General features: G+C 38.3%; 1 protein-coding gene across 1 annotated transcript; it reads right to left on the bottom strand.

Annotated features, from left to right (window-relative positions):
- Nucleotides 1-6,098: 6,098 nt before the first annotated feature.
- Nucleotides 6,099-7,037, bottom strand: LOC145526831 (olfactory receptor 5P4-like). The gene has a single exon (XM_081543443.1). The coding sequence runs from the start codon at nt 7,035-7,037 to the stop codon at nt 6,099-6,101; it is 939 nt and encodes a 312-aa protein (XP_081399569.1).
- Between the last annotated feature and the right edge of the window lie 20,603 nt (nt 7,038-27,640).

The raw sequence follows: 27,640 nt of genomic DNA on the forward strand, positions 1-27,640 counted from the left end.
TGCTATGTCCATGAATCAGTTCTCTTGTCTGTGAGTCCATTGTTGCCCTGTAAGTAGGTTCATCAGTACCATCTTTCTAGACAAATCATAGAGGATCTTGCTGTGATTTATGTCATAGAGTGTTCTGCCTATGTTTTCCTCTAAGAGTTGCATAATTTCTGGTCTTAAATTTAGATCTTTAATCCATTTAGAGTTTATCTTTGTGTATGGTGTTAAGTAGAAATGGAGTTCTTCTTAGAAGAACTGGAGTTCCTTAGAAGAAATGAAGTAGTCATCATAGTCAACAAAAGAGTCTGAAATGCAGTACTTGGATGCAATCTCAAAAATGACAGAATGATTTCTGATCATTACCAAGGCAAACAATTCAACATCACGATAATCCAAGTCTATGCTCCAATCAATAATGCTGAAGTAGCTGAAGTTGAACGGTTCTATGAAGACCAACAAGACCTACTAGAACTAACACCCAAAAAAGATGTCCTTTTCATTATAGGGGGCTGGAATGCAAAAGTAGGAAGTAAAGAAACACCTGGAGTAACAGGCAAATTTGGCCTTGGAGTACACAATGAAGTAGGGCAAAGGCTAATAGGGTTTTGCCAAGAGAACTCACTGGTCATAGCAAACACCCTCTTCCAACAACACAAGAGAAGACTCTACACATGGACATCACCAGATGGTCAATACCAAAATCAGATTGATTATATTCTTTGAGCTGAAGATGGAGAAGCTCAATACAGTCAGCAAAAACAAGACTGCGAGCTAACTGTGACTCAGATCATGAACTCCTTATTGCCAAATTCAGATTTAAATTGAAGAAAGTGGGGAAAACCACTAGACCATTCAGGTATGACCTAAATCAAATCCCTTACGGTTATACAGTGGAAGTGACAAGTAGATTTAAGGGACTATATCTGATAAACAGAGTGCCTGATGAACTACGGATGGAGGTTCATGACATTGTACAGGAGACAGGGATCAAGACCATCCCCAAGAAAAAGAAATGCAAAAAACCAAAATGGCTGTCTGAGGAGGCCTTACAAATAGCTGTGAAAAGAAGAGAAGCAAAACGCAAAGGAGAAAAGGAAAGATACACCTATTTGAATGCAGAGTTCCAAAGACTAGCAAGGAGAGATAAGAAAGCCTTCCTCAGTGATCAGTGCAAAGAAATAGAGGAAAACAGTAGAATAGGAAAGACTAGACATCTCTTCAAAAAAATTAGAGATACCAAGGGAACATTTCATGCAAAGATTGGCTCAATAAAGGGCAGAAATGGTATGGACCGAACAGAAGCAGAAGATAAAGAAGAGGTGGCAAGAATACACAGAAGAACTATAGAAAAAAGATCTTCATAACCCATATAATCACAATGGTGTGATTACTCACCTACAGCCAGACATCCTGGAATACGAAGTCAAGTGGGCCTTAGGAAGCCTCACTATAAACAAAGCTAGTGGAGGTGATGGAATTCCAGTTGCTATTTCAAATCCTGAAAGATGACGCTGTGAAAGTGCTGCACTCACTATGCCAGCAAATTTGGAAAACTCAGTAGTGGCCACAAGGATCATCGAAAAAGCAAGAGTTCTAGAAAAACATCTATTTCTGCTTTATTGACTATGCCAAAGCCTTTGACTGTGTGGATCACAACAAACTGTGGAAAATTCTTCAATTGATGGGAATACCAGACTACCTTATCTGCCTCCTGAGAAATCTGTGTGCAGGTCAGGAAGCAACAATTAGAACTGGACATGGAACAACAGATTGGTTCCAAATCAGGAAAGGAGTATGTCAAGGCTCTATATTGTCACCCTGCTTATTTAACTTATATGCAGAGTACATCATGAGAAACACTGGGCTGGAGGAAGCACAAGCTGGAGTCAAGATTGCCAGGAGAAATATCAATAACCTCAGTTATGCAGATGACACTACCCTTATGTAAGAAAGTGAAGAACTAAAGAGAATCTTGATGAAAGTGCAAGAGGAGAGTGAAAAAGTTGGCTTAAAACTCAACATTCAGAAAACTAACATCATGGCATTTGGTCCTATCACTTCATGGCAAATAGATGGGGAAACAGTGGAAACAGAGATTTTATTTTTTTTTTGGCTCCAAATCACTGCAGATGGTGACTGCAGCCATGAAATTGAAAGACGCCTGCTCCTTGGAAGATAAGTTATGACCAACATAGACAGCATATTAAAAAGCAAAGACATTATTTTGCCAACAAAGGTCTGTCTAGTCAAGACTATGGTTTTTCCAGTAGTCATGTATGGATATGAGAGTTGGACTATAAAGAAAGCTGAGCACTGAAGAATTGATGCTTTTGAACTGTGGTGTTGGAGAAGACTCTTGAGAGTCCCTTGGACTGCAAGGAGATCCAACCGGTCCATCATAAAGGAAATCAGTCCTGAATATTCATTGGAAGGACTGATGTTGAAGCTGAAACTCCAATACTTTGGCCACCTGATGTGAAGAACTGACTCATTGGAAAAGACCGTGATGCTGGGAAAGATTGAAGGCGGGAGGAGAAGAGGACAACAGAGGATGAGATGGTTGGATGGCATCACCGACTCGATGGACATGAGTTCGAGTAAACTCTGGGAGTTGGTGATGGACAGGGAAGCATGGTGTGCTGCAGTCCATGGGGTCACAAAGAGTTGGACACGACTGAACAACTAAACTGAACTGACCTAGAATTCTACCTGAAATAGAAATCTTTCTCAAAAATGAGGGTTCAATAAGGATCATTTTATGATTAAAAAAAATCTGTTAAAATTCATCACCAGCAAACTTGTCTTAAAAGAGAAAATAATGGTTTTTTTAAAAGCAGTAGTAAAACTAATGTAAGGTTTAAAGAAAGGAGTGAAGGACACCAAAAAGAATAAATATATAGGAATCTAGAGGAGGTACCCTAGGTGAAGGAATAGCTTTGAGAAATAATTAAGAAACTACATGGGTAGGTAGATGATGATACTGTCTTACCACTTCTATGGCCTCAGCTTAAAACAGAAAAAAGAAAGAATACCCTCTTGTAGAACCTAAAATAGAAACTTTATTGAAGTATAATTTACATATGCACAATTTAGGTATATAGGTTGATGACTTTTGGCAAACGTATACACTTTTGAAACCACCAACTCAGTCACAATATACAGTGATTTCCTCATCCCTAAGGAAGTATCTCTTGCCCCTTTGCTTCCAGTCTTCTCTAACACTCCACTACAGATAAGTGTGTTATGGAATCTGGGAAATGTCAGTAATTTCATAAGTTCTAATCCACTTCAGATGAACATCTTCCTGAAATTTATATAGGCTAAGTGTCTTTAAATATCAGAACACTTCAGGATCTTTTACAGTTTCTCCAAGTTCAAATCCTGCCTTTTATTAATATGTAACAATCTACAACCCACAGTAAGTAGGAAACTTCCCCCAAAAAATCATGCAAAGGATTTTTTTATTGTTTCCACAGGGGTGTCCTTGATCCTTAGTTTTGGGCACACTGTTTAGGAAAGACACTTTTTACCATTCCTGATATACTTTCCCCCACTTTTGGAGAGACATCACTAGCATAACGCTCCTGACATCTAAGCCTTTGCTACTTCTTCCTCTAGGAGTAAATTAGCTGATGGTAAGTTTTGAAAAGAAAACTAGATATGCAATTGTATTCATTTGTGAGGGCAGTGGTACCAAAATACCATAAATGAGCTATCTTAAGCAACAAAATTAAGATTTAATTCTTAACAGAATTAAGCCTCATTGGAAAAGATCAGGATGCTGGGAAAGATTGAAGGCAGGAGAAGGGGACAACAGAGGATGAGATGGTTGGATGGCATCACCAGCTCGATGGACATGAGTTTGAGCAAGCTCCAGGAGTTGGTGATGGACAGGGAGACCTGGCGCTGCAGTCCATGGGGTCGCAAAGAGTCGGACATGACTGAGCAACTGAACTGACTAAGCAACAGAAACATATTGTCTCACAGTTCTGGAAGCCAGAAGTCCAAGATGATTGAGTCAGCAGAGTTGGTTCCTTCCAAGCACTGGGGGATCTGCTCTTCACTTCATGCTTAGCTTCTGGTGGTTTGCTGGCAATCTCTGAAGTTTCTTAGCTTGTAGAAGCATACCCATATTTCTGCCTTTATCTCCACATGATGTTCTTTCTGTCTGTTGTCCGTGTCCAAATTGTTCTTTTTAAAAGAAGGATATCAATCATATTGGATTAGAAGCCCAGCCTGCTCCAATATGACTTAATCTTAATTACATCTGAAAGAATCCTGTTCCCAGTCAAGGTTAAATTCTGAGGTACTGGTGGCTAGAATTCAACATATGAATTTTGGAGGGACACAGTTCAACCCATAACCTTCTCAGCCCTCCTCCTTCACCCTTTCTCTTGCGACTGAGCCTGGCTTCAGTGTCCTTGGCTGCTCTTGGTCATCCATAAGCCAATGGTTAAAGGCCTAAACTCACTGGGGAGATCTGTTTCCATTACTGCCAGTAACAGAGAAGGAAAGAGGGTCAAATTCTGGGATTCAGGACACAAAAATATATGTGTTCACACATATGTACCCCATTCTCTAATATAACTCTTTCATTCATACAGGTAATATTTTGCTCTCCCATATATCTTCTCTTTTTGTCATTTCCTTAGCTGATTTAGAATTTAGGAGAAGATGAGTATCAATGTATATCCTCTCCAATAAAGACTGTAGCAGTACTACACCTCACTCCCTACGTCTGGATGACTGCAGTGTTTGAATTCCCTTAGAGTGGAAAAATCTCTGCATGGATTTACCATAATCTATCAGGGAGTGTTTAAGGGTCTACCCAAAGAGACTTAGATAGGAAGAGGTCAATGTGTGATGCGTAGAAGGAAAGGAATGGAGGGGGAGCTGACCATTTTGATGGGTGTGCAGTGAGGATCACTCCAAATTTGTTGGAGTACTAAACCTCAGAAAGATTTGTCATTTACTGAGGAAGGAACAGAGGAGAAGAAACAGTTTTGGGAAGAAGTCAGTGAGGGAACACTGAGTTTGAGAGTCTTGGAGAATAGGCCAGTGAAGAAGTTCATTGATCCTCCAAGGAAGATTGTATTTGGAGATAGGGATACTGTCACACAGAATTTGTCTGACATTATCGATATGATATAAATAAAATATATTATCTAAAATATTAATCATAAGTCATCGTGAAAGGAGTATAGGAGGAAGGGAATTGGTTCAGAGGCAGCTGCCATAACCAAACTAGAACATAAGCACCTTTGAAAAGGGCAATGGAAGTAGTGACAGTGGACAACTCCTTAAGTAACGGTACAAAATAGGTGGCATATATTCTTTGCCTAAACCATGATTTCATATCTCTTATCTATCAACTGTTGTTAAAAGAAAGTCCCAACAACCCAGTCTCTCACTCCAAAGAAATATCAGTGTCCAAAATCTTACTCTAGTAGCCATCTGCTAAGACGGGCTGTGAGAGGAATCAGCTGAAATTTACAGTTTCTTCTGTGCTACCTGGGTTGGACTTCTTAATTGTCAAACAGAGGATTCATGATCTTTGCTCTGGCTCAAGTAAAGTAAAAATAAACAAAAGCTTTTCTGAGACACTAACACCAATGTTTCCAAAAGTTGAATTATTCCTTTACCAAGGCAAGACAGCGCTTTTAAGGGTGTACCCTGAACTGCTGACTTGCCAACATTATTGTCTATTACATGTTGTTGATGAGAAGTTTCTTTCCCAAATGTTATTTTACAAGATGGTATACAATTAAATTTGATCTTTGAGGCCTCTCTCCATTTAAATAGGATTCTATAATTGGCAAGTGGGATTTTAAATAGAAATTATTTTTCAAAGGTGTTCTCAACTTGAAGAATCCATATTTATAGTTTTAACCAAAAAGACACCCATTTTAGTGATACACTTAACTTTATACATGGAAACATTGGTCTTTTATATTTACAGAAGCTTCTCACTATAAAAGCAATAAAGTTAGTGACGTATGTATGTGTATGTATGTTAGTCACTCAGTCATGATAAATATCAATGAAAATATCCAGCAAAAATATCCCCCAAATGAATAGTTTGTTATCTATAGATTTATATCTGATTTAATTCAGAAAAACCAGTGTATTCTAGCCACTAGTTTTCTCATAGCCTCTTTCACCTCCTTATTCCTCAGACTGTAGATGAGTGGGTTCAACATGGGGACCACCACCGTGTAGATTACAGATGCCACTTTGACCTGATCAGCTGAATAGTTCGATTTGGGCATCACATAAACAAATAAAACCGTCCCATAAAACAAAGTGACTGCAGTGAGGTGGGAGGTGCAGGTCAAGAACGCCTTCTTCCTCCCCTCAGTGGAGCGCATCTTCAGGATTGAGTGGAGGATGTAGCTGTAGGACATAGTTATGGTAAACAGTGTGCTTATGAGGACTGATGCTGAGGAGATGGCTGGAGATACCTCAGCAATATAAACATGGCCACAAGAAAGCTTCAAGAGTGGGAAGAGGTCACAGAAAAAATGATTGATTTGATTTGGTCCACAGAAGGAGAGATTCATCAGACAGCTGGTAAATGATGAAGCATTCATGCAACCACCCAAGTAGGAGGCCCCCAGCAGGAGGAAGCAGACCACTGGTGACATCTGGGTGGAGTAGAGCAGGGGAGCACAAATGGCCACGTAGCGATCATAGGCCATGGTGGCCAGCAGAAAGCACTCTGTAGTCCCAAAGGCAACATCAGAGGCAAGCTGGACTATACAACCAAGGATTGGGATGGCAGTTCTCGCTTTTAAGAAACTCATCAGCATGACTGGTGTAACTGATGTGGAATACCCAATGTCCACAAAGGCCAAATGACTAAGGAAAAGGTACATAGGCGTGTGAAGCTGTGGGCTACTTCGGATTAAGATGATTATGCTGATGTTTCCCACCATGGTAACTACGTAAACTCCTAGAAAAATCACAAAGAAGATGGCACATAGTGTCACATTATCCGTTAATCCCAAAATAATGAACTCTGTCACTGTTGTACGGTTTGCAGCCTCCATCTATTCATTTAACAGCGCCTATTGAAATCAGAACCAGAGGAGATTAAATTGACTGGAATGACCCCACATTTTATATGCACACCTAAGCATAACCTAAATATAATCTTATACATATTTCAAATGGTAAATTTGCCTTATTTACAGAACACTTTGTGCACATAAGCTTTCTTTGCAGTTTCCATGAAAATATTAAAATTGAAGCCTCAGTTACCTTAGGAGTCAGCTGTTTTATTCCTATGTGTAGACCATGGAATAAGTCTTACTTGTGTGCAAGGGGTATATGCAAAGGAATGTTTATAGCTATATTGATTGCAATAACATGAGCTGTAAATAACGTGAATGTTCATAGAAAGAGCAGCTCTTGATATTGCAGCCCCATCCCAAATATACCTCTGGTCAGTAATTTCTGTCTTAGTAAATGCTGTCTCCGTTTATCCAACTGATCAGGCCAAAAAATATGATGTTAAATTTGACATCTCTTTCTTCCTTGATCTTTTTCCTGGAATAAAAAAAAATATTTGATAGCAAGGGCTAAAAGGTGTCCATGTTCAAGATGAAAAATGGAAGTAGAACTTTTACTGTTGTGAGCAAAACCTCCTAGATGTTTTGCAAAATCTTCCAGGACTTAACTTCTATACCATACCTTTTTATACTTATGGGATTGTATGAAGCAATACAAAGAGTCTATATATTTTTATGGGCAAGGATTAAATGCAAGAAAACTGAAAGATTTGGAAACTTGGGTTAATTATGTTTTGGTTTCTTCAGTTCTATGAAGCAACTACAGAGAAATAAGAAGCAGGGGCATATGAGGAGGATGAGAGGAAAGGGTAGTTAGGGAGATAGAGAGAAAGTAAAGAAAGCTAGGAAACTGGACTGAAAGATTAGAACTTCAGAATATTGCTCCCTTACTTCAAAATGGATCACACAGATCAAGGGCAGGTGAGAATATTAATTACCTTCAGTCATTTCCATGACTCTTCTAATTTAATGATCAACATATTCTTATTAATAATTTGTTTTTTAAAGAACCTCTATCTTAAGGATTAAGAAAACATATAAGCTATGATAAACCTAGACAGTGTATTAAAAAGCAGAGACATAAATTTGCTGACAAAGGTCCATATAGTCAAAGCTATGGTTTTTCCAGTAGTCATCTATGGATGTGAGAGTTGGACCATAAAGAAGGCTGAGAGCCAAAGAACTGATACTTTTGAACTGTGGTGCTGGAGAAGACTGAGATTCCCTTGGACTGAAAGGAGATCAAAGCAGTCAATCCTAAAGGAAATCAACCCTGAATATTCATTGGAAGGACTGATGCTGAAGCTCCAGCTTCAATATTTTGCCCACCTGTTGTAAAGAGCTGACTCATTGGAAAAGACCATGATGCTGGGAAAGATTGAAGGCAGGAGGAGAAGGGGGTGACAGAGGATGAGATGGTTGGATGGCATCACCAACTTAACGGACATGAGTTTGAACAAATTCTGGGAGATAGTGAAGGAGAGGGAAACCTGGCGTGCTCTGGTCCATAGGGTAGCAAAGAGTCAGACGACTTAACAACTGAACAAAAACAAGAAAATGTATATACATACAATGAGCAACCACACACATTTTACTCAGTGCCTGTGAATCATGACAATGGCATGCTATAGTATGAGTAGTACTAAGATTACGTACAAGTGAAGGATTGATTGCTCATTTGCATCTGACTCTTTGCAACTCCATGAACTGTAGCCCGCCAGGCTTCTCTGTCCATGGAATTCTCTAGACAAGAATACTGCAGTGGGTAGCCATTCCCTTTTCCTGGGGATCTTCCCAATCCAGGAGTCAAATCTGGGTCTCCCACATTGCAGGCAGATTCTTGACTGTCTGAACCACCAGGGAAGGATTATGTAAATAAATGATCAAGTTCTGGCCATTTAACTAGACAAAGACCCAAACCTGAAATGAATTGTGTATGTTTAAAGAAAATAGATGTATGAAAGACACAAAAGTTTTGAAAGTTAGATATGCGTGCCAATGTGGAAGGCAAAGTGACATGCAGAATACCATGGACTTTGGAGCCATGCAGACCTAGGGTTAGTTCCTAGCTCTGCCTCTATCTATTAAATCATAGGCAAGTTATAAGAAATGTTTGCTCTTCTGTTTCCTTACCTGTGAAAATGAGAAAATAATATATACATCATGAGATTCTTGGGTTAGACCACATGACATTGGTGATTACTCCTAGCACTGTTTATACAACAAATAAATGTTCAATTACTAATAATTGACCTGAAATAAATAACTTGTAATTTCTGATACATAGAAGAGAATCAAATATTTCTGCATTCTTAAAAAAGAACAAGTATGCACTAGTGATATATCCACTGCAACACTAGCGATAGTCCCCAAGAATTTGTTGCTGTACAGCAAGGCATATTTAAATAAGATTGGTGTCATTTGGGATAAGGCCCAAATCACCTATGTCACCTGTAATTATTAATTAATTACTTCACTTGTTTTGGAAATCTACTTTGAGAATCCATTGGGATAGGGAAATTATAGGTATACATCTACTGGGACAGAAAAATAATGTGTAAACATAATTATGTAAAAATGTATGAATAAAATATTTTCTCAATACCTTGAGGTTCCATTTATTTTTTGGTTAAATGGAAAAAAATGAAAATTTTGATTTCATTTAATTGAAAAACATAACATTTTACTATCCTTGAAGTTGATTATTAGATCAACATGACTAATACGGTTGTGACAATTTGTGGTTCTGAAATGTGGCTATATTCAGTGGTCTAGATTTTCGTATCACCTGTATTTAGAGATAATTTGGGTTTGTTAGTACAGTTTAGTTTACAAACATACATCTAATGGAATTGGAGTATTGTTATCAACATAAAAAGTGACACACATTTTTAAAAGTCATATAAGTTTTCCATATGTATTATAGGTTTACTAGGGCACTTGAGATACACACCAGGCTTGTTGGCAGTAGACATTGCTGCTGCTGCTAAGTCACTTCAGTCATGTCCGATTCTGTGCAACCCCACAGATGGCAGCCCACCAGGCTCCTCTGTCCCTGGGATTCTCCAGGCAAGAATACTGGAGTGGGTTGCCATTTCCTTCTCCTGGCAGTAGACATTGCTCACATGCAAAGTCTTCTCTCTCCCCAATGACCTACCAACACATGTGCTTTCTAATAGGACGATGAAGTTCACACTAACATTTTTCTTATCATTCTGTCACATTTTCTTATCACAGCTGCCACACTGACCAGCAGGTTGTCCAGGATACAGGGCCACAGTTGATTCTGGCTGTGTTCTTAGATCATGGCCATATAGCTGAACATTCTCGAGCTTGAAGATCAGGTTCCTTTGACTGTGGGCTTGAATATAAGCCTGATAATCCACATAAGGAGGCTCTAACAGCTCGAACACCTCTACTCCAACAAGTTAGGAAGTGGACCTGCTGCAAGGTTCCATCTGTCTTAATTAGGCATTAAGAAAGCCCAACTGTGGCTGATAGGAGATACAAAAACCTTTCAGATAACATCTGGAAGAATTAAATTCCCTTCACCCCTGCCCTCCTCCTAATATTTTGTTCACATCACTTGATTAATATTCATTATAGTTGAAGATCTTACTCTGTCCCTAAAGTGACAATGCAATGTCTATGGCTAATTATTTTTGTATCCCTCTTTAACGATGCAGTGTTGGGAATATTGTTGTTCAGTCACTCAGTTGTGTCCTACTCTTTGCAACCCCATGGACTGCAGCACACCAGGTTTCCATGTCCTTCACCATCTCCTGGAGTTTGCTCAAACTCATGTCCATTGAGTTGGTGATGTCATCCAACCATCTCATCCTCTGTCGTCCCCTCCTCCTTCTGCCTTCAATCTTTCCCAGCATCAGAGTGTTTTCTAATGAGTCAGCTGTTCACACCAGGTGGCCAAAGTATTGGAGCTTCAGCTTCAGCATAAGCCCTTTCAATGAATATTCAGGGTTGATTTGCTTTAGGATTTACTGGTTTGATTTCCTTGCTGTCCAACTGAATCTCAAGAGTCTTCACCAACACCAGAGTTCAAAGGCACCAATTCCTTGGCATTCAGCCTTTTTTATTGTCTAGCTCTCACATCTGTATATGACTACTGGAAAAACCATATCTTTGATGATATGGACCTTTGTTGGCAAAGTAATGTCTCTCTTTTTTTAATGTGCTGTCTAGGTTGGTCATAGCTTTTCTTCCAAGGAGCATCTTTTAATTTCATGGCTACAGTCATCATCTGCAGTGATTTTGGAGCCCAAGAAAATAAAGTCTGTGACGGTTTCCATTGTTTCACCATCTATTTGCCATGAAGTGAAGGAACCGGATGCCATGATCTTAGTTTTTTGAATGTTGAGTTTTAAGCCAGTTTTTTTTCACTCTCCTCTTTCACCTTCATCAAGAGACTCTTTAATTCCACTTTCCTTTCTGCCATAAGGGTAGTGTCATCTGCATATCTGAGGTTATTGATATTTCTCCCAGCAATCTTGATTCCAGCTAGTGATTCATCCAGCCTGGCATTTGGCATGATGTACTCTGCATATAAGTTAAATAAGCAGGGTTACAATCTACAGCCTTGACATACTTCTTTCCCAATTTTGAATCAGTCTGTTGTTTCATGTCTGGTTCTAACTGTTGCCTCTCAACCTAGATTTTTCAGGAGGCAGGTAAGGTGGTCTGGTAGTCCCATCTCTTGAAGAATTTTCCACAGTTTTCTGTGATCTACACAGTCAAAGGCTTTCGCATAGTCAATGAAACAGAAGTAGATGTTTTTCTGGAATTCTCTAGCTTTTTCGATGATCCAGTGGATGTTGGCAATTTGATCTCTGGTTTCTCTGCCTTTTCTAAATCCAGCTTGAACATCTGGAAGTTCTCAGTTCACATACTCTTGAAGCCTAGCTTGAAGGATTTTGAGCATTACTTTGCTAGGAAGTGAAATGAGTGCAATTGTTCAGTAGTTTGAACATTCTTTGGCATTGAACTTCTTTGGGATTGGAATGAAAACTGATCTCTTCCAGCCCTGTGGCCACTCTTGAGTTTTCCAAATTTGCTGGCATATTGAGTGTAGCACTTTCACAGCATCATCTTTTAGGATTTGAAATAGCTCAAACAGAATTTCATCACCTCCACTAGCATTGTTCATAGTGATGCCTCCTAAGGCCCACTTCACTTTGAATTCCAGGATGGTGAGTGATCTCACCCTCATGGTTATCTGGGTCATGAAGATATTTTTTGTATAGTTCTTCCATGTATTCTTGCCACCTCTTCTTAATATTTTCTGCTTCTGTTAGGTCCATACCGTTTCTGTGCTTTATTGTGCCCATCTTTTCATGAAATATTCCCTTGATATCTCTAATTTTCTTGAAGAGATCTCTATTCTCTCCCATTCTATTGTTTTCCTCTATTTCTTTGCATTGTTCACTTAAGAAGGCTTTCTTAACTCTCCTTGCTATTCTCTGGAATCTGCATTCAGATGGCTATATCTTTCCTTTTTCCCTTTGCCTTCTCTTCTTTTTTCAGCTATTTTTAAGTCCTCCTCAGACAACCATTTTCCCTTTCTTTTTCTTGGGAATGGTTTTGATCACCACTTCCTGTACAATGTTATGAACCTCTGTTCATAGGTCTTTAGGCACTCTGTCTATCAGATCTAATCCCTTAAATCTATTTGTCACTTTCACTGTATAATCATAAGGGATTTGATTTAGGTCATACCTGAATGGTCTAGTGGTTTTCCCTACATTCTTCAATTTAAGTCTGAATTTGGCAATAAGGAGTTCATGATCTGAGCTACAGTCAGCTCCTGGTCTTGTTTTTGCTGACTGTATAGAGCTTCTCCATCTTTGCTGCAAAGAATATATTCAACCTGATTTCAGTATTGACCATCTGGTGATGTCCATGTGTAGAGTTATCTCTTGTATTGTTGGAAGAGGGTGTTTGCTATGACCAGTGTGTTCTCCTGGCAAACTCCACTGGGCTTTGTCCTGCTTCATTTTTTACTCCAAGGCCAAACTTACCTGTTACTCCAGGTATCTCTTGACTTCCTACTTTTGCATTCTAGTCCCCTATAATGAAAAGGAAATCTTTTTTGGGTGTTAGTCTAGAAGGTCTTGTAGGTCTTCATAGAATCGTTCAACTTCAGCTTCTTCAGCATTGATGATTGGGCCATAGACTTGGATCACTGTGATATTGAATGGTTTGCCTAGGAAACAGAGATCATTCTGTTGTTTTTGAGATCGCACCCAAATACTGCATTTCAGACTCTTGTTGTCTGTGAGGGCTACTCCATTCCTGTCCAGTTTAGTTCACTGATTCCTAAAATGTCAGTGTTCAGTCTTGCCATCTCCTGTTTGACCACTTCCAATTTACCTTGATTCATGGACCTAACAATCCAGGTTCCTAGGCATTATTGTTTTTTACAGCATCAGACTTTACTTTTACCACCAGACCCATTCACAACTGGGCATATTTCTGCTTTGTCTCAGCTTCTTCATTCCTTCTGCAGCTATTTCTCTCCTCTTTTCCTGTAGCATATTGGACACCTACCGACCTGGAAACATAATCTTTCAGTGTCATTTCTTTTTGTCCTTTCATACTGTTCAGCAGCATGCTGAAGTGGTTTGCCATTCCTTTCTCCAGTGGAGCACATTTTGTCAGAACTCACCATCATGACCTGTCCATTTTGGGTGGCCCTACATGGCATGACTCATAGTTTCACTGAGTTAGGCGAGGTTGTGGTCCATGTGATCAGTTTGGTTAGTTTTCTGTGATTGTGGTTTTCATTTTGTCTGCCCTCTGATGGATTAGAATAAGAGGCTTGTGCAAGCTTCCTGATGGGAGGAACTGGCTGTGGGGAAAACTGGGTCTCGTTCTGGTGCACAGGCCATGCTCAGTAAGTCTTTAATCCAATTTTCTGCTGATGGGTGGGGCTGTGTTCCCTCCCTGTAGATTGGCCTGAGGCCAAACTGTGGTAGGGGCAATGGTGGTAACGGTGACCTACTCCAAAAGGACTTATGCCAGCAGGCTGGGCCTCCCAAGACTGGTGGAGTCAGTGCCCCTGGCCCTGCAGCAGGCCTCTGTTGACTCATGCCTCCGCCATAGACTCCCAAGCGCACACAGGCAAGTCCGGCTCAGTCTCTTATGGGGTCACTGCTCCTTTCTCCTGGGTCCTGGTGCACACAATGTTTTGTTTGTGTCCTGCAGGAGTCTGTGTTTCCCCAGTCCAGTGGAAGTTCTGTAATCAAATCCTGCTGACCATCAAAGTCAAATTCCCTGGCTATGCTCAGTCCCTTTACCAGATCCCCAGATTGGGAAGTCTGTTGTGAACTTTAGCAGCAGTGTGAGAACTTCTTTGGTATGATTGTTCTTCAGTTTGTGAGTCGCCCATTCAGCAACTCTATAGTAGAACTGATGGCTACCTCCTTCAAAAGACATGCTACACACTACACCTCCCAGGACTGCTATTGCTGAAGCCTCTTTCTCTGCAGCAGGCTGCTGCTCACTCATGCCTCTGTAGGAGACCCTCAAACACTCAAAAGCAGGTCTGGCTCAGTCTCTTTGGGGGTCACTGCTCCTTTCCTTTGGTCCTGGTGTGCACATGGTTTTGTTTGTGCCCTCCAACCATCTCTGGTGGGTCTGAGGTTTGATTTTAAACCCCCCTCCTACCATCTTACTGCAGCTTCTTCTTTGCCCTTGGTCATGGGGTATCTTTTTTTGGTGGGTTTCAACATTCTCCTGTCAATAGTTGTTCAGCAGCTCATTGCAATTTTGGAGTTCTCGCAGGAGAAGATGAGTATACATCCTTCTACTCCACCATCTTGGATTTGATTTGGGAATATAGATGGAAGTAAATAGATATTTATTAATTTAGTGTTCAACAATTTTTTAAAAAGTCTTTCTGTGTGTCATACACTGTGCTGTGACTTAAATATAGATAATCCTACATCTCTATCTTTAGCCAACTACAAACCATTTTATAATTGTATCCATCACTCAACCCCTTCCAGTGAAAGACTAACTTCTAGTCACCTTAGATCTCAGGTTTAAATATATTTATTTCACTACTGAAACCTCCCCTGATACCTTAGACTAAGTCATATTCTCCTGGCAGGCAATTTCATAGAATTCTGAAATATGTTTTGCACTTGCACACTTTTTATTGTTTAGATACTGGAGTGAATAATTGCATAATGTCTTTTTTACCTACTGTCCTACAACTTCCACGAGAAACGAGTCCTATCTACCTTTATCAACACTTTATTTTTAGAATATTGCACAGTACCTGGTACCTAGCAGTACTAAATGAATGAATGAATGAATGAGTGAATAAATCCATTTTTAATGCTTATTTTATAGTGATAAGAACAGTTAGCATGAGACTTATTCTCTTAATAGGTTTTAAAGTATACAGTATAATATTGTTGTACAGGTACAATATTTTATAGTGGATCTCTACAACTTACTTATGTTGCTTAACTGAAAATTTATGTCTATTGATTTATGTCTCCTCATTTCATTTGAACCTCAGCCTCCGAGAACCATCATTCCATTGTTGTAGCTTCTCCTGTAAACTTGACTCTTTTAGATACCTTATAAATTAGAATCATGCAGTCCTGTCCTATGACTGGCTTATTTCACTTAGCATAATGTTCTCCAGGTTCATCTATGTTATTACATACTACAGAATGTCTTTCTTTTTAAGACAACAATATTCCATTATTATTCCATGTCTATTATTATTCCATGTCTACCAAAATTTCTTTATCTATTTCTCTGTTGATGGATATTTACATTGCTTCCATATTTTTGGCTGCTGTTAATAGTGCCACAGTGAACATGAGAGTGCTAATATCTCTTTGAGATACTGATTTCAGTTTTGTTTTAGGTAAATATCTAGAGGTGGGATTAGTAGATTATATGGTAGTTCTATTTGTAATTATCTGAGGGACCTTCCCACTGTTTACCATACCAACTGCATCATTTTTCATTTCCCACAAAATTGTACAAGATTTTCCTCCTTCTCCATATCCTTGCTGGTACTTGTTGTCTTGGTTTTGTTTTACTTTGTAACAGCTGCTATCCTGATACTTGTGAGGTGATATCTCATTCTGGTTTTGATTTGTATTTACTTAATGATTAGCGACGTTCAGCACCTTTTCATATACCTGGTAGCTACCTCTATGTATTCTTTGGAGAAGTCTATTCAAGTCTTTAGCCCATTTTAAAATTGAGTTATTAGTGTTTATGCTGTTCAGTTCAGTTCAGTCGCTCAGTCGTGTCCGACTCTTTGCGACCCCATGAATCACAGCATGCAAGGCCTCCCTGTCCATCACCAACTCTCGGGGTTTACCCAAACCCATGTCCATCGAGTCAGTGATGCCATCCAACCATCTCATCCTCTGTCGTCCCCTGTATGCTGTAGAGTTGTATTAATTCCTTACATATTTTGCAAATCAACTCCTTATCAGATGTATAGTTTGCAAATATTTTCTCCTATTCTATAATTGTCTTTCCACTCTGTTATTTCCATGCTGTGCAGAAGCTTTATAGTTTGATGCAGTCTCATGTGTCCATTTTTATTTTATTGCCTGTGCTTTCTGTTTGGTATTAAAGAAATCACTGCCAAAGCTAATGACATGAATCTTTTTTCCCCTGTGTTTTCTTCTAGGGGTTTTATTCTTACAGTCTTAGGTCTTACATTTAAGTCTTTAATCCATTTTGAGTTGATTCTTTTGTATAGACCAATACAATTGTCAATTGTCTGACACTGTATGTGTGTGTATATATATATATACACACACACAAACACTGTAGTATATATATTACATTTTCTTTATCCATTTATATGTTGATGGACACTTAGGTTATTTCTATGTCTTGGAAATGGTGAATAATGCTGCAGTAAACATGGGAATGCATGTATCTCCTTTGAGGTGTTTTCATTTCCTTCAGATATATATCCAGAAGTGATATTGTTGAATCATATGATAGTTCTGTTTTAACTTTCTATTTATTCTTGATTCAGTCTTAATAGTTGTTTGCTTCTAGGATTTATGTATATTTCTAGGTTATCCAATTTGTTCACACACATTTATATAATCCCTTATGATACTTTTTTATTTCTGAGGCATCCATTTAATGTTTCTTCTTTCACTTGTGATTTTATTTATTGAGCCCTCTCTTTCTCTTAGTCTAGCTACAGATTTGTCTATTTATTTTTTTAATTCAGTTCTTAACTTTACAGAATTTTAAAATTATTTTTCTATTCTCTTTTTGATTTGTTTCAGTTGTGATCTTTACTATTTCCTTCCTTCTGCTAATGCTGGGTTTTTTCTTCTTTTTCTAGTCCCTTGAGATATACAGTTCAGTTCTTCATTTTAAATTTTTCTTCCTTTTAAATGTAGACATTTATCACCATAAACTTCCCTTTGGTACTACATTAGCTGTATATCATAAGTTTTGTTAGTTGCATTTCCCTTTTCATTTATCTCAAGATATTTATATATTTTCTTTTGATATTCTCTGACTCAGTGCTTGTTCAAGAGTGTGTTATTTAGCTTCCATGTATTTATGAGTTTTTTCCTTTTCTTGATGTCATTGATTTCAAGTTTCATTCCATTGTGGTTGGAAAAGATAATTATATATAACTAGTATAACTTCAATTTTCTTAATTTTGTTAAAAACTATTTCGTGATCTCTTATGTGGTCAGTCCTGAAGTGTGTATGCTTGAGAAAAATGTGTTTCCTTCTGCCGTTGGGTGAAAAGTCCTGAGTATGTCTGTTAGGCTCATTTGGTCTGTTTGGTTGGTTGGTTTAGTTGCTAAGTCATGTCTGATTCTTTGGACCCCATGGACTGTAGCCTGCCAGACTCCTCTATCCATGGGATTTCTCGGGCAAGAATACTGGAGTGGGTTGCCATTTCCTTCTCCAGGGGATCTTCCTGACCCAGGAATGAACCCGGGTCTCCTGTATTGCAAGAGGTCTCCTGAGTTGTAGGTAGATTCTTTACCGACTGAGCCACCAAGGAAGCCCCTCTTTGGTCTATAATATTGTTCAAATCTGTTATTTCTTTACTGATTTTCTGTCCAGGTGTTCTATCCATTATTGAACCTGGAGTATTTAAAAATACTATGATTGTATTGTCAATTTATCCTTTCAGGATTATCAATACTTGTTTCATTTAGATGTTTTGATATTGAGTGCATAAAAAGTGAAAGAGTTAGTTGCTTAGTCATGTCTGGCTTTTTGTGGTCCCATGGACTGCAGCCTACCAGGCTCCTCCATCCATGGGATTTTCCAGGCCAGAGTACTGGAGTGGGTTGCCATTGCCTTCTCCATGCTACTTAGACCCAAATAATCCTTAGCATCTCCCTCTCTGGGGAAAAAACTGAAACAGATTCCCATTTGAAGTAAGTTAGAGTGGAACAGATAAAAGTGCCTAATTTTTCTATTGTGAAACCTCAGAAAATGACCCTATTTATTGTCCAGTAGATTTCTTCTTCTCACCTTTGATACTGCCTCCAAAGCTCTATCACTCTAGAACTTTTTCAGCAGTTTTTTCCTTAACTTTGCTCCAATTCAGTTTCATCTGCTTTTTATCTTTCTAGGAATACTAATAATTTGGACCCATTAAATATCTTTTTCTGGTTTTCTAGAATTGCTCTTAGTTCACTTATTTCATACTCATTTCTTATCATGAATTTGGATCAGGAACAAGAAGTTACAGTATGTTCTCAGGCTGTCACTTTAATCCAATCCATAGGTGGCAGTCATGGGCTCTGTCTTTATAGATGTTTTGTTTAATCCCTGTTGGACACTTGACCCTGAAGACAAGTGAAAAAGGGAGATTGTGAGACAAATTGTAAAATAATTAAGGGCAAACAGAGAATGCAACAAGAGCAATCAAATACAATGAGGCTGTTATTTCAAAACATCCAATCTAAAAAGGAAGAAATGATTTGGAAATAAGAGATGTTAATGGAGAGAAACTGTAAAAAGGAAGGCGTGCTTCCCTCTCTTCACACTGTAAGTTTTAAAATACAAATAAGAGGATTCCAGGGAGGAGAGAGGTTTAATTATGTCCAGGAATTTCAGGAATATTGGGGAAAGGAAGAGTGGGAAGGGTGTTCCCAGAAGTAATAGACATAGGGGATGTATAGCAGAGAAACAAACTTGGGCGAAAGTGAGGAAGTCAGAAGTATGACAAGAAAAGGGGAAATGGCATATGGATTTGCCCAAGGCAAGGCTGCAAAGCAAAATTTAACACACTGGAAAGATGAAGGTAGAGGAAAGGAAGCTGGACAGAGATTGTGTTTGCAAGTAGAAGAGACAAAACTAGCTCCAAAATTCAAGATGAAAACTTTATGTGTTATGCTTCTAACTCAGAAAGCTTTCTCCTAGATACCACTGTTTATGAACATGAAATTTTGGTGCAACAATAGAGGAAGAGGACTAAAAAATATGGAGGTTAGTGAGAAAGCCAGAGAAAGAGTAGTTTAGAACAACAAATAAAAATTCTCACAAGCATAAAATGAGAAAGGAGGTTGTATTGTTTTTCCATAGAAGTCTGGTTAAAGAGAGTAATTGTGCAAATGCATCTTGCTTTTGTGCAAATTTGAAGACAATTGATTAATGAAAGCCAAAAAAGAAAGAAAAGAGAGAGAAAGAAATAAAAGGGAGTGAGGGAGGGAGGAAGGAAGGAAAGCAGAAAGGAGATTGAATCCTTCTGGTCTGCCAGAGAAAAACAGAAAAGGTACATAAGGAAACTTTCAAGGGCTTAGTTGACATAATAGTCTGATTGCACTATGAGGACCAGAAATCAAAAGACATGAATTGAAATCAACACTCCAGCATTCAACTAATTGTGTGACCTTGGGAAAGTCTATTTGAATCTTATATTCCATATTTGTAAAATATGGATAAAACCAGATTGGGATTTTCTTGAATATCTAGTGGGATAATATGCTACAGGGATTATTTAGATTGTACTATGTTACATTACTTCACAATGATACTAGAAATATTAGTTAATCATCTTTAAAGGATGCCAGAAAATGACTCATTATTCTTCAAAATGATTGATAAAGAAAAATAAACAAGTATTTGTCTTAACTTTCCTATATCATATATACTGTGAGGTACTTAGAAAGTTGATGAAAGAAAAATCTTTATAAATAGTTCTAGCTGATAAACACAGAAGAAAAAATAAAATTAGATCATCATATTTTATAACCATTAATTAAGCAGTGGATCTAGACAATGATTGCCTGGTGTAACAGGCAAATTTGGCCTTGGAGTACAGAATGAAGCAGGGCAACGGCTAATAGAGTTTTGCCAAGAGAACGCACTGGTCATAGCAAACACCCTCTTCCAACAACACAAGAGAAGACTCTACACGTGGACATCACCAGATGGTCAACACCGAAATCAGATTGATTATATTCTTTGCAGCCAAAGATGGAGAAGCTCTATACAGTCAGCAAAAACAAGACCAGGAGCAGACTGTGGCTCAGATCATGAACTGCTTATTGCCAAATTCAGACTTAAATTGAAGAAAGTAGGGAAAACCACTAGTCCATTCAGGTATGACCTAGATCAAATCCCTTATGAGTATACAGTAGAAGTGACAAATAGATTTAAGGGACTAGATCTGATAGAGTGCCTGATGAACTATGGACAGAGGTTCGTGACATTGTACAGGAGACAGGGATCAAGAAAATCCCTATGGAAAAGAAATGCAAAAAAGCAAAATGGCTGTCTGAGGAGGCCTTACAGATAGCTGGGAAGAGAAGAGAAGCAAAAAGCAAAGGAGAAAAGGAAAGATATTCCCATCTGAATGCAGAGTTCTAAAGAATAGCAAGGAGAGATAAGAAAGCCTTCCTCAGTGATCAATGCAAAGAAATAGAGGAAAACAACAGATTGGGAAAGACTAGAGATCTCTTCAAGAAAATTAGAGATACCAAAGGAACATTTCATGCAAAGATAGGCTCAATAAAAGACAGAAATGGTATGGACCTAACAGAAGCAGAAGATATTAAGAAGAGGTGGCAAGAATACACAGAAGAACTGTACAAAAAAGATCTTCATGACCTAGATAATCATGATAGTGTGATAACTCACCTAGAGCCAGACATCCTGGAATGTGAAGTCAAGTGGGCCTTAGAAAGCATCACTACGAACAAAGCTAGCGGAGGTGATGGAATTCCAGTTGAGCTATTTCAAATCCCGAAAGATGATGCTATGAAAGTGCTGCACTCAATATGCCAGCAAATTTGGAAAACTCAGCAGTGGCCACAGGACTGGAAAATGTCAGTTTTCATTCCAATCCCAAAGAAAGGCAATGCCAAAGAATGCTCAAACTACCGCACAATTGCATTCATCTCACAAGCTAGTAAAGTAATGCTCAAAATTCTCCAAGCCAGGCTTCAGCAATATGTGAACCGTGAACTTCCAGATGTTCAAGCTGGTTTTAGAAAAGGCAGAGGAACCAGGGATCAAATTGCCAATATCCACTGGATCATCGAAATAGCAGAAGAGTTCCAGAAAAACATCTATTTCTGCTTTATTGACTATGCCAAAGTCTTTGACTGTGTGGATCACAATAAACTGTGGAAAATTCTGAAAGAGATGGGAATACCAGACCATCTGACCTGTCTCTTGAGAAACCTGTATGCAGGTCAGGAAGCAACAGTTAGAACTGGACATGGAACAACAGACTGGTTCCAAATAGGAAAAGGAGTACATCGAGGCTGTATATTGTCACCCTGCTTATTTAACTTATATGCAGAGTACATCATGAGAAATGCTGGGCTGGAAGAAACACAAGCTGGAATCAAGATTGCTGGGAGAATTATCAGTAACCTCAGATATGCAGATGACACCACCCTTATGGCAGAAAGTGAAGAAGAACTAAAGAGCCTCTTGATGAAAGTGAAAGAGGAGAGTGAAAAAGTTGGCTTAAAGCTCAACATTCAGAAAACTAAGATCATGGCATCTGGTCCCATCACTTCATGGGAAATAGATGGGGAAACAGTGGAAACAGTGCCAGACTTTATTTTTTTGGGCTCGAAAATCACTGCTGATGGTGATTGCAGCCATGAAATTAAAAGACACTTACTCCTTGGAAGGAAGGTTATGACCAACCTAGATAGCATATTTAAAAGCAGAGACATTACTTTGCCAACAAAAGTCCATCTAGTCAAGGCTATGGTTTTTCTAGTGGTCATGTATGGATGTGAGAGTTGGACGGTGAAGAAAGCTGAGCACCACAGAATTGATGCTTTTGAACTGTGGTGTTGGAGAAGACTCTTGAGAGTCCCTTGGACTGCAAGGAGATCCAGTCAATCCTTCCTAAAGGAGATCAGTCCTGGGTGTTCATTGGAAGCACTGATGTTGAAGCTGAAACTCCAATACTTTGGCCACCTCATGTGAAGAGTTGACTCATTGGAAAAGTCCCTAATGCTGGGTAAGATTGGAGGCAGGAGGAGAAGGGGACGACAGAGGATGAGATGGTTGGGTGGCATCACTGATTCGATGGACATGGGTTTGGGTAGACTCCGGGAGTTGGTGATGGACAGAGAGGCCTGGCGTGCTGCAATTCATGGGGTCGCAAAGAGTCAGAAACGACTGAGCAACTGAACTGAACTAGACAATGATTATCAAGTGTTATTTAAAATCATTAAATGAAAAATTACGAGGAACTTTATACTGAATGAGTCTGAAGCTACTTACTAATTTTAAAATCATAGAAAGGACAACCAGACATTATGTGCCTCATGATATGATGCAATAGGAAGTATACAACCTTACTATAAAATTTCTTGCCAAAAACATCTAACCTCAATCTGATTAAGACTCTATCCGGATGTGCCTATCAGTTCACAGGTCACACCGAGGTCATAGGAACACATTTGAGGAAATAGCTATGCAATCAGTGAAACACATAGTGTAGAAAATTCTGAAGGACCGCTGCTGCTGCTGGTGCTGCTAAGTCGCTTCAGTCGTGTTCGACTCTTAGCGACCCCATGGACTGCAGCCTACCAGGCTCCTCTGTCCATGGGATTTTCCAGGCAAGAGTACTGGAGTGGGGTGCCATTGCCTTCTCCATCTAAAGGACTAAGTAGCCTTTGGTTCTAGAGGACTAAATAGCCTTTTCTTCAACAAAAATAATTGCATGAACAAGAGAAAAGGAAGTTATAGCTTTAAAAGATGTGATATACAACAACTAAATGAAATGAGAAGAGCCTTTTTAGATTTTAACAACACAGTTGTAAAAAAAAATTGTAAGACAATTGGGGAAATTCAAACACCAAATTTTTTTTAAAAATTGACTTATTTATTTATGGCTGCACTGGGTCTTCATTGCTGAAAGCACAGGCTTTCTCTAGTTGCAGCGAGTGGGGACTGAATCATGGTGCCTGGTCTTCTCATTGCATTGGCTTCTCTTGTTTCGGAGCATGGGCTCAGCAGTTGTTGCACATGGGCTTAGTTGCTCCACAACATTTGGGATCTTCCCAGACCAGGGATCAAACCCGTGTCCCCTGCACTGACAGTGGATTCTTAACCACTGGACCACAGGGACGTCCCTCAAACACCAGATACTTGATATTAAGGAATTATCAGTTTGGGAGTTAGTAATGCTATTGGTTTCCCAGGGTCTCAGTGGTAAAGCATCTGCTCACCAATGCAGGAGATGTGAGTTTAATCCCTGGGTTGGAAAGATCTCCTGGAGAAGGAAATTGCAACTCACTTCAGTATCCTTGCCTGGAAAATTCCATGGACTGAGGAGCCTGGTGGACTACAGTCCATGGGGTCACAAAGAATTGGACACAACTGAGCAACTAAACCACCACTACCAATGCTATTGAGGTCATGTTTTTATGAGTCCTTATAAGATGTATACTGAATTGTTTGTAGATGAAATAAAATAATTCCTGGGATTTGTTTCAAATTAAGATTGTAGATAGAAAATGCTTAAGACACACCAAAATGCTACTAGCACTCATCAGTGAATTTGGTAAAGCAGCACAATACAAAATTAATATATAGAAATCTGTTGCAGTTCTATATGTAACCATGAACTATTAGAGAAATTAAGAAAATAATCCCATTGACCATTGCATCAAAAAGAATAAAATAACTTGGAATAAATCTCTGTGGAGTTTAAAGACCTATACTTTGAAAATGATAGTACACTGACAAAAAAACTGAAAACAATACAAACATATGGAAGATATACCTTGTTCATATGTTAGAAGAATTAATATTTTAAAATGATCATACTGACCAAAGTAATATATAGATTGAATTTAATCCCTATAAAAATGCCAGTGGCATTTTTCACAGAACTAGAACAAATAATTCTAAAATTTGTATGGCAACAAAAAGACCCCAAGCAGAAAAAACAATCTTGAGAAAGAAGAACAGAGGTGGAGATACAAATGCTCCTTGATTTCAAACTGTACCACAAGTCTACAGTCATCAAAACAGTGTAATATTGGCACAAAAACAGACACATAGATTGATAGAGCAGAATAAATAGTTCAGAAACAAACTCACTCACTTAGGGTCATTTAATCTACAACAAAGGAGGCAAGACAATAAAATGAGGAAGAGATAGTCTCTTCAATAAATGATGCTGGAGAAACTGGATAGCTGCATACAAGAGAATTAAAACGTTCTCTCATACTATATACAAAAATGGACTCAAATGGACTAAAGAACTAAATGAAGACTGAAAACCATAAAGTTGACAGAAGAAAACTTAGGCAGAACACTCTGTCATAAATTATAGCAATATTTTTTTGGATCTATCTTCTAAGGCAAAGGAAACAAAAGCAAAATTAAACAAAGGAGACCTAAGTAAACTGAAAAGCTTTTGCACAGCAAAGGAAAGCATCAACAAAATTAAAAGACAACCTACTGAATGGTGGAAAATACACGACTGATAGGGGTTAATGTCCAAAATACGTAAGCAGCTGATACAGCTCAACATAAAAAAAAAAAAAAAACCTAACTAAAAAATGAGCAGAAGATCTGGATAGACATTTTTTCAAATGTAGACAGATTGCCTACAGGGACATGAAAAGATGTGCAAGTTTGCTACTCATTGGAGAGATGGAAATCAAGACCTCACATCTGTCAGAATGGATATAGCCAAAAAGACCACACTTAGCAAATTGTGGCAAAGATGTGGAGAAAGGAAGCCTTTGTATACTGTTAGAGGGAATGTAAATTGGTGCAGCCAATTTACAGTGGAAACAGTTTGGAGGTTTCTTTAAAAACTAAAAATAGAACTACTCTATGATCCAGCAATTCCACTCGTGGTTATATATCCAAAGAAAATGAAAATACTAACCACAAAGTTACATGAATCCCAGTGTTCACAGCGGCAGTGTTTACAACAGTCAAGATATGAAAGCAATCTAAGTGTCCATCAATAGGTGAATGGATAAAGAAGAATTGGTATATATATATATATATACACACACACACACACACACATATATATATACACACACCATGAAATATTACTCAGCTATAAAAAAAAGTAAATTTTGCCATTTGCAACAATATGAATGGACTTAGAGGATATTACGCTTAGTGAAATAAGCCAGACAGAGAAACACAAATACTGTGTGTTATGACTTATATGTGGAATCTAAAAAATAAAACAAATGAATATAACAAAACAGAAACAGACTCACAGATATGAAGAATAAACTAGTGGTTACTAGTGGGGAAAGGGAAAATAGAAGGGGCATGATAAGGAATTTAGGGGTACAGCTACTATGTATAAAATAAACTAGAAGGATATATTGTGCAGCACAAGTAATATAACCCATATTTTATAGTAACTCTAAGTGGAGTATAATCTATAAAAATGTTGAATCACTATGTTGTACATCTGAAACTAATACAGTATAGTGAGTCAACTATACTTCAAATATATATATAAGATTATAGAGTTGTAAAAGATATAAAATGGGCCAAATGTAAGTTACTGTTGAAGAAGAGTGATAGGTACATGGAGGTTTATTACACTATTCTCTCTTCTTTTAAAGAGATTTTAAGTTTACTACCATAAAAAGTTAAAAGGATAAACAACCAAGTAGAAATATGAGCAAGGATACAAAACTACAATAATTGGAAAAATAAATACTAATTACCATTAAATACATCTGAAATATTTGATGTCATCAATAATTAGGCAAACTAAAAATTAACAGTTGTGACTTATGGTACAGGTTATATTTTTGCACATAATGAGAAAGTTGATACATCAGCTCCATAATGTCTTAGGTACCTAGACTTCTATATTTCCACTCAGCTATCCTTACCTTGCTTTGGGGCCACAGAATGATTGCTCCAGCTTTGACCATTTTGTTTATTTTTCAGGAAGGAGGAAGGGGAAGAGTCCAGAGCCAAAAGATTTATGTCAGCTGAGTCCATCTAAACTTTTTTAGAGTATCCCTTGAACCCTAAATCAACAAAAAGAACTCAGTAACGAGGCCTGTTCGTATACAGAGGAAGCTGGAAAATGTCATTAGTTTTGTGTTTAAATTAGGCACTTTGAAGAAACCAACAAAATCAGGGTTCTGTTACCAAAAAAGGGGGTGAATATACATTGTGTATACAACCAGAAAACTTCACTCTATAATTTCAGATTACTCATTACTATTGTTACTTTATGCTTGGTTATATTTATATATATATCTTACCACTTGTTTTTTCTTTATTCATCATGGCCTCTTACATCCCTCTCCTTCTTTCTGGACTTTCTTCATTTATTGGCTCTCCTATCAATGATTGCCGATATTAAATCCTTTTAAGCGTTTTTTTTCCCTGGAAATTATCTTTATTTTACTCTTATTCTTAAACGATCACTTAGTTGGGCATAAAATTCTAGGTTAATAGTCATTTTCCTCAGCTCTTTGAAAACATTATTTTCTTACTGTTTGTGGATAAAGCCTCAACTGATGTTCGAACGTCCTTCTTTTCGTGAGGAAGTCTTGACTCCTCCCTAAATTTGCAGTTTTCACAAATTTTAGGTTTTAAAAAGTCTTTGTTTGCATGTGTATTAGTTGTCTGTAATGTTTTTATAGACTTATTTTGTAGATGGGTATACGTTGCCGCATGAAAGAGACTTCTAGTTTGATGTTGCTGTTTTGGGCAGGTAGTTTGTAAGAGTTGATAGAAAAATTTTCATATTGTTATGTGGTCATGTAGGGCATTGGCCAGTCCACAAGTGCTTCTTACACACTGACTGCATCCTAAAAACTCAGCCAAGGAAAAGGAAGACAGATATAATCAGAGCCACCTCCCTGTGCCGCATCATCTACCAGGTGTAGAAACCAAGGTAATTTAATTCTGCCTTCCACAAATACAAAAAATGGTGAACGAATGCAGTTCACAAATACCTCAATGGATAGTATCCTAATTCCTGAGTGTGCTACCAAATTATCTTTCCTCTAACACATGGCTATAACCATCCATTTACATTTGGAAAACAAGAGAAAGACAGATGTTTCAGGATATTCTGATAGGTTATTTGCAAGTATGTAGGAGAG

The sequence above is a fragment of the Giraffa tippelskirchi genome, chromosome 11 (genome assembly GCF_054371585.1).
Source record: "Giraffa tippelskirchi isolate mGirTip1 chromosome 11, T2T-mGirTip1v1.2.pri, whole genome shotgun sequence".
Taxonomy (NCBI): domain Eukaryota; kingdom Metazoa; phylum Chordata; class Mammalia; order Artiodactyla; family Giraffidae; genus Giraffa; species Giraffa tippelskirchi.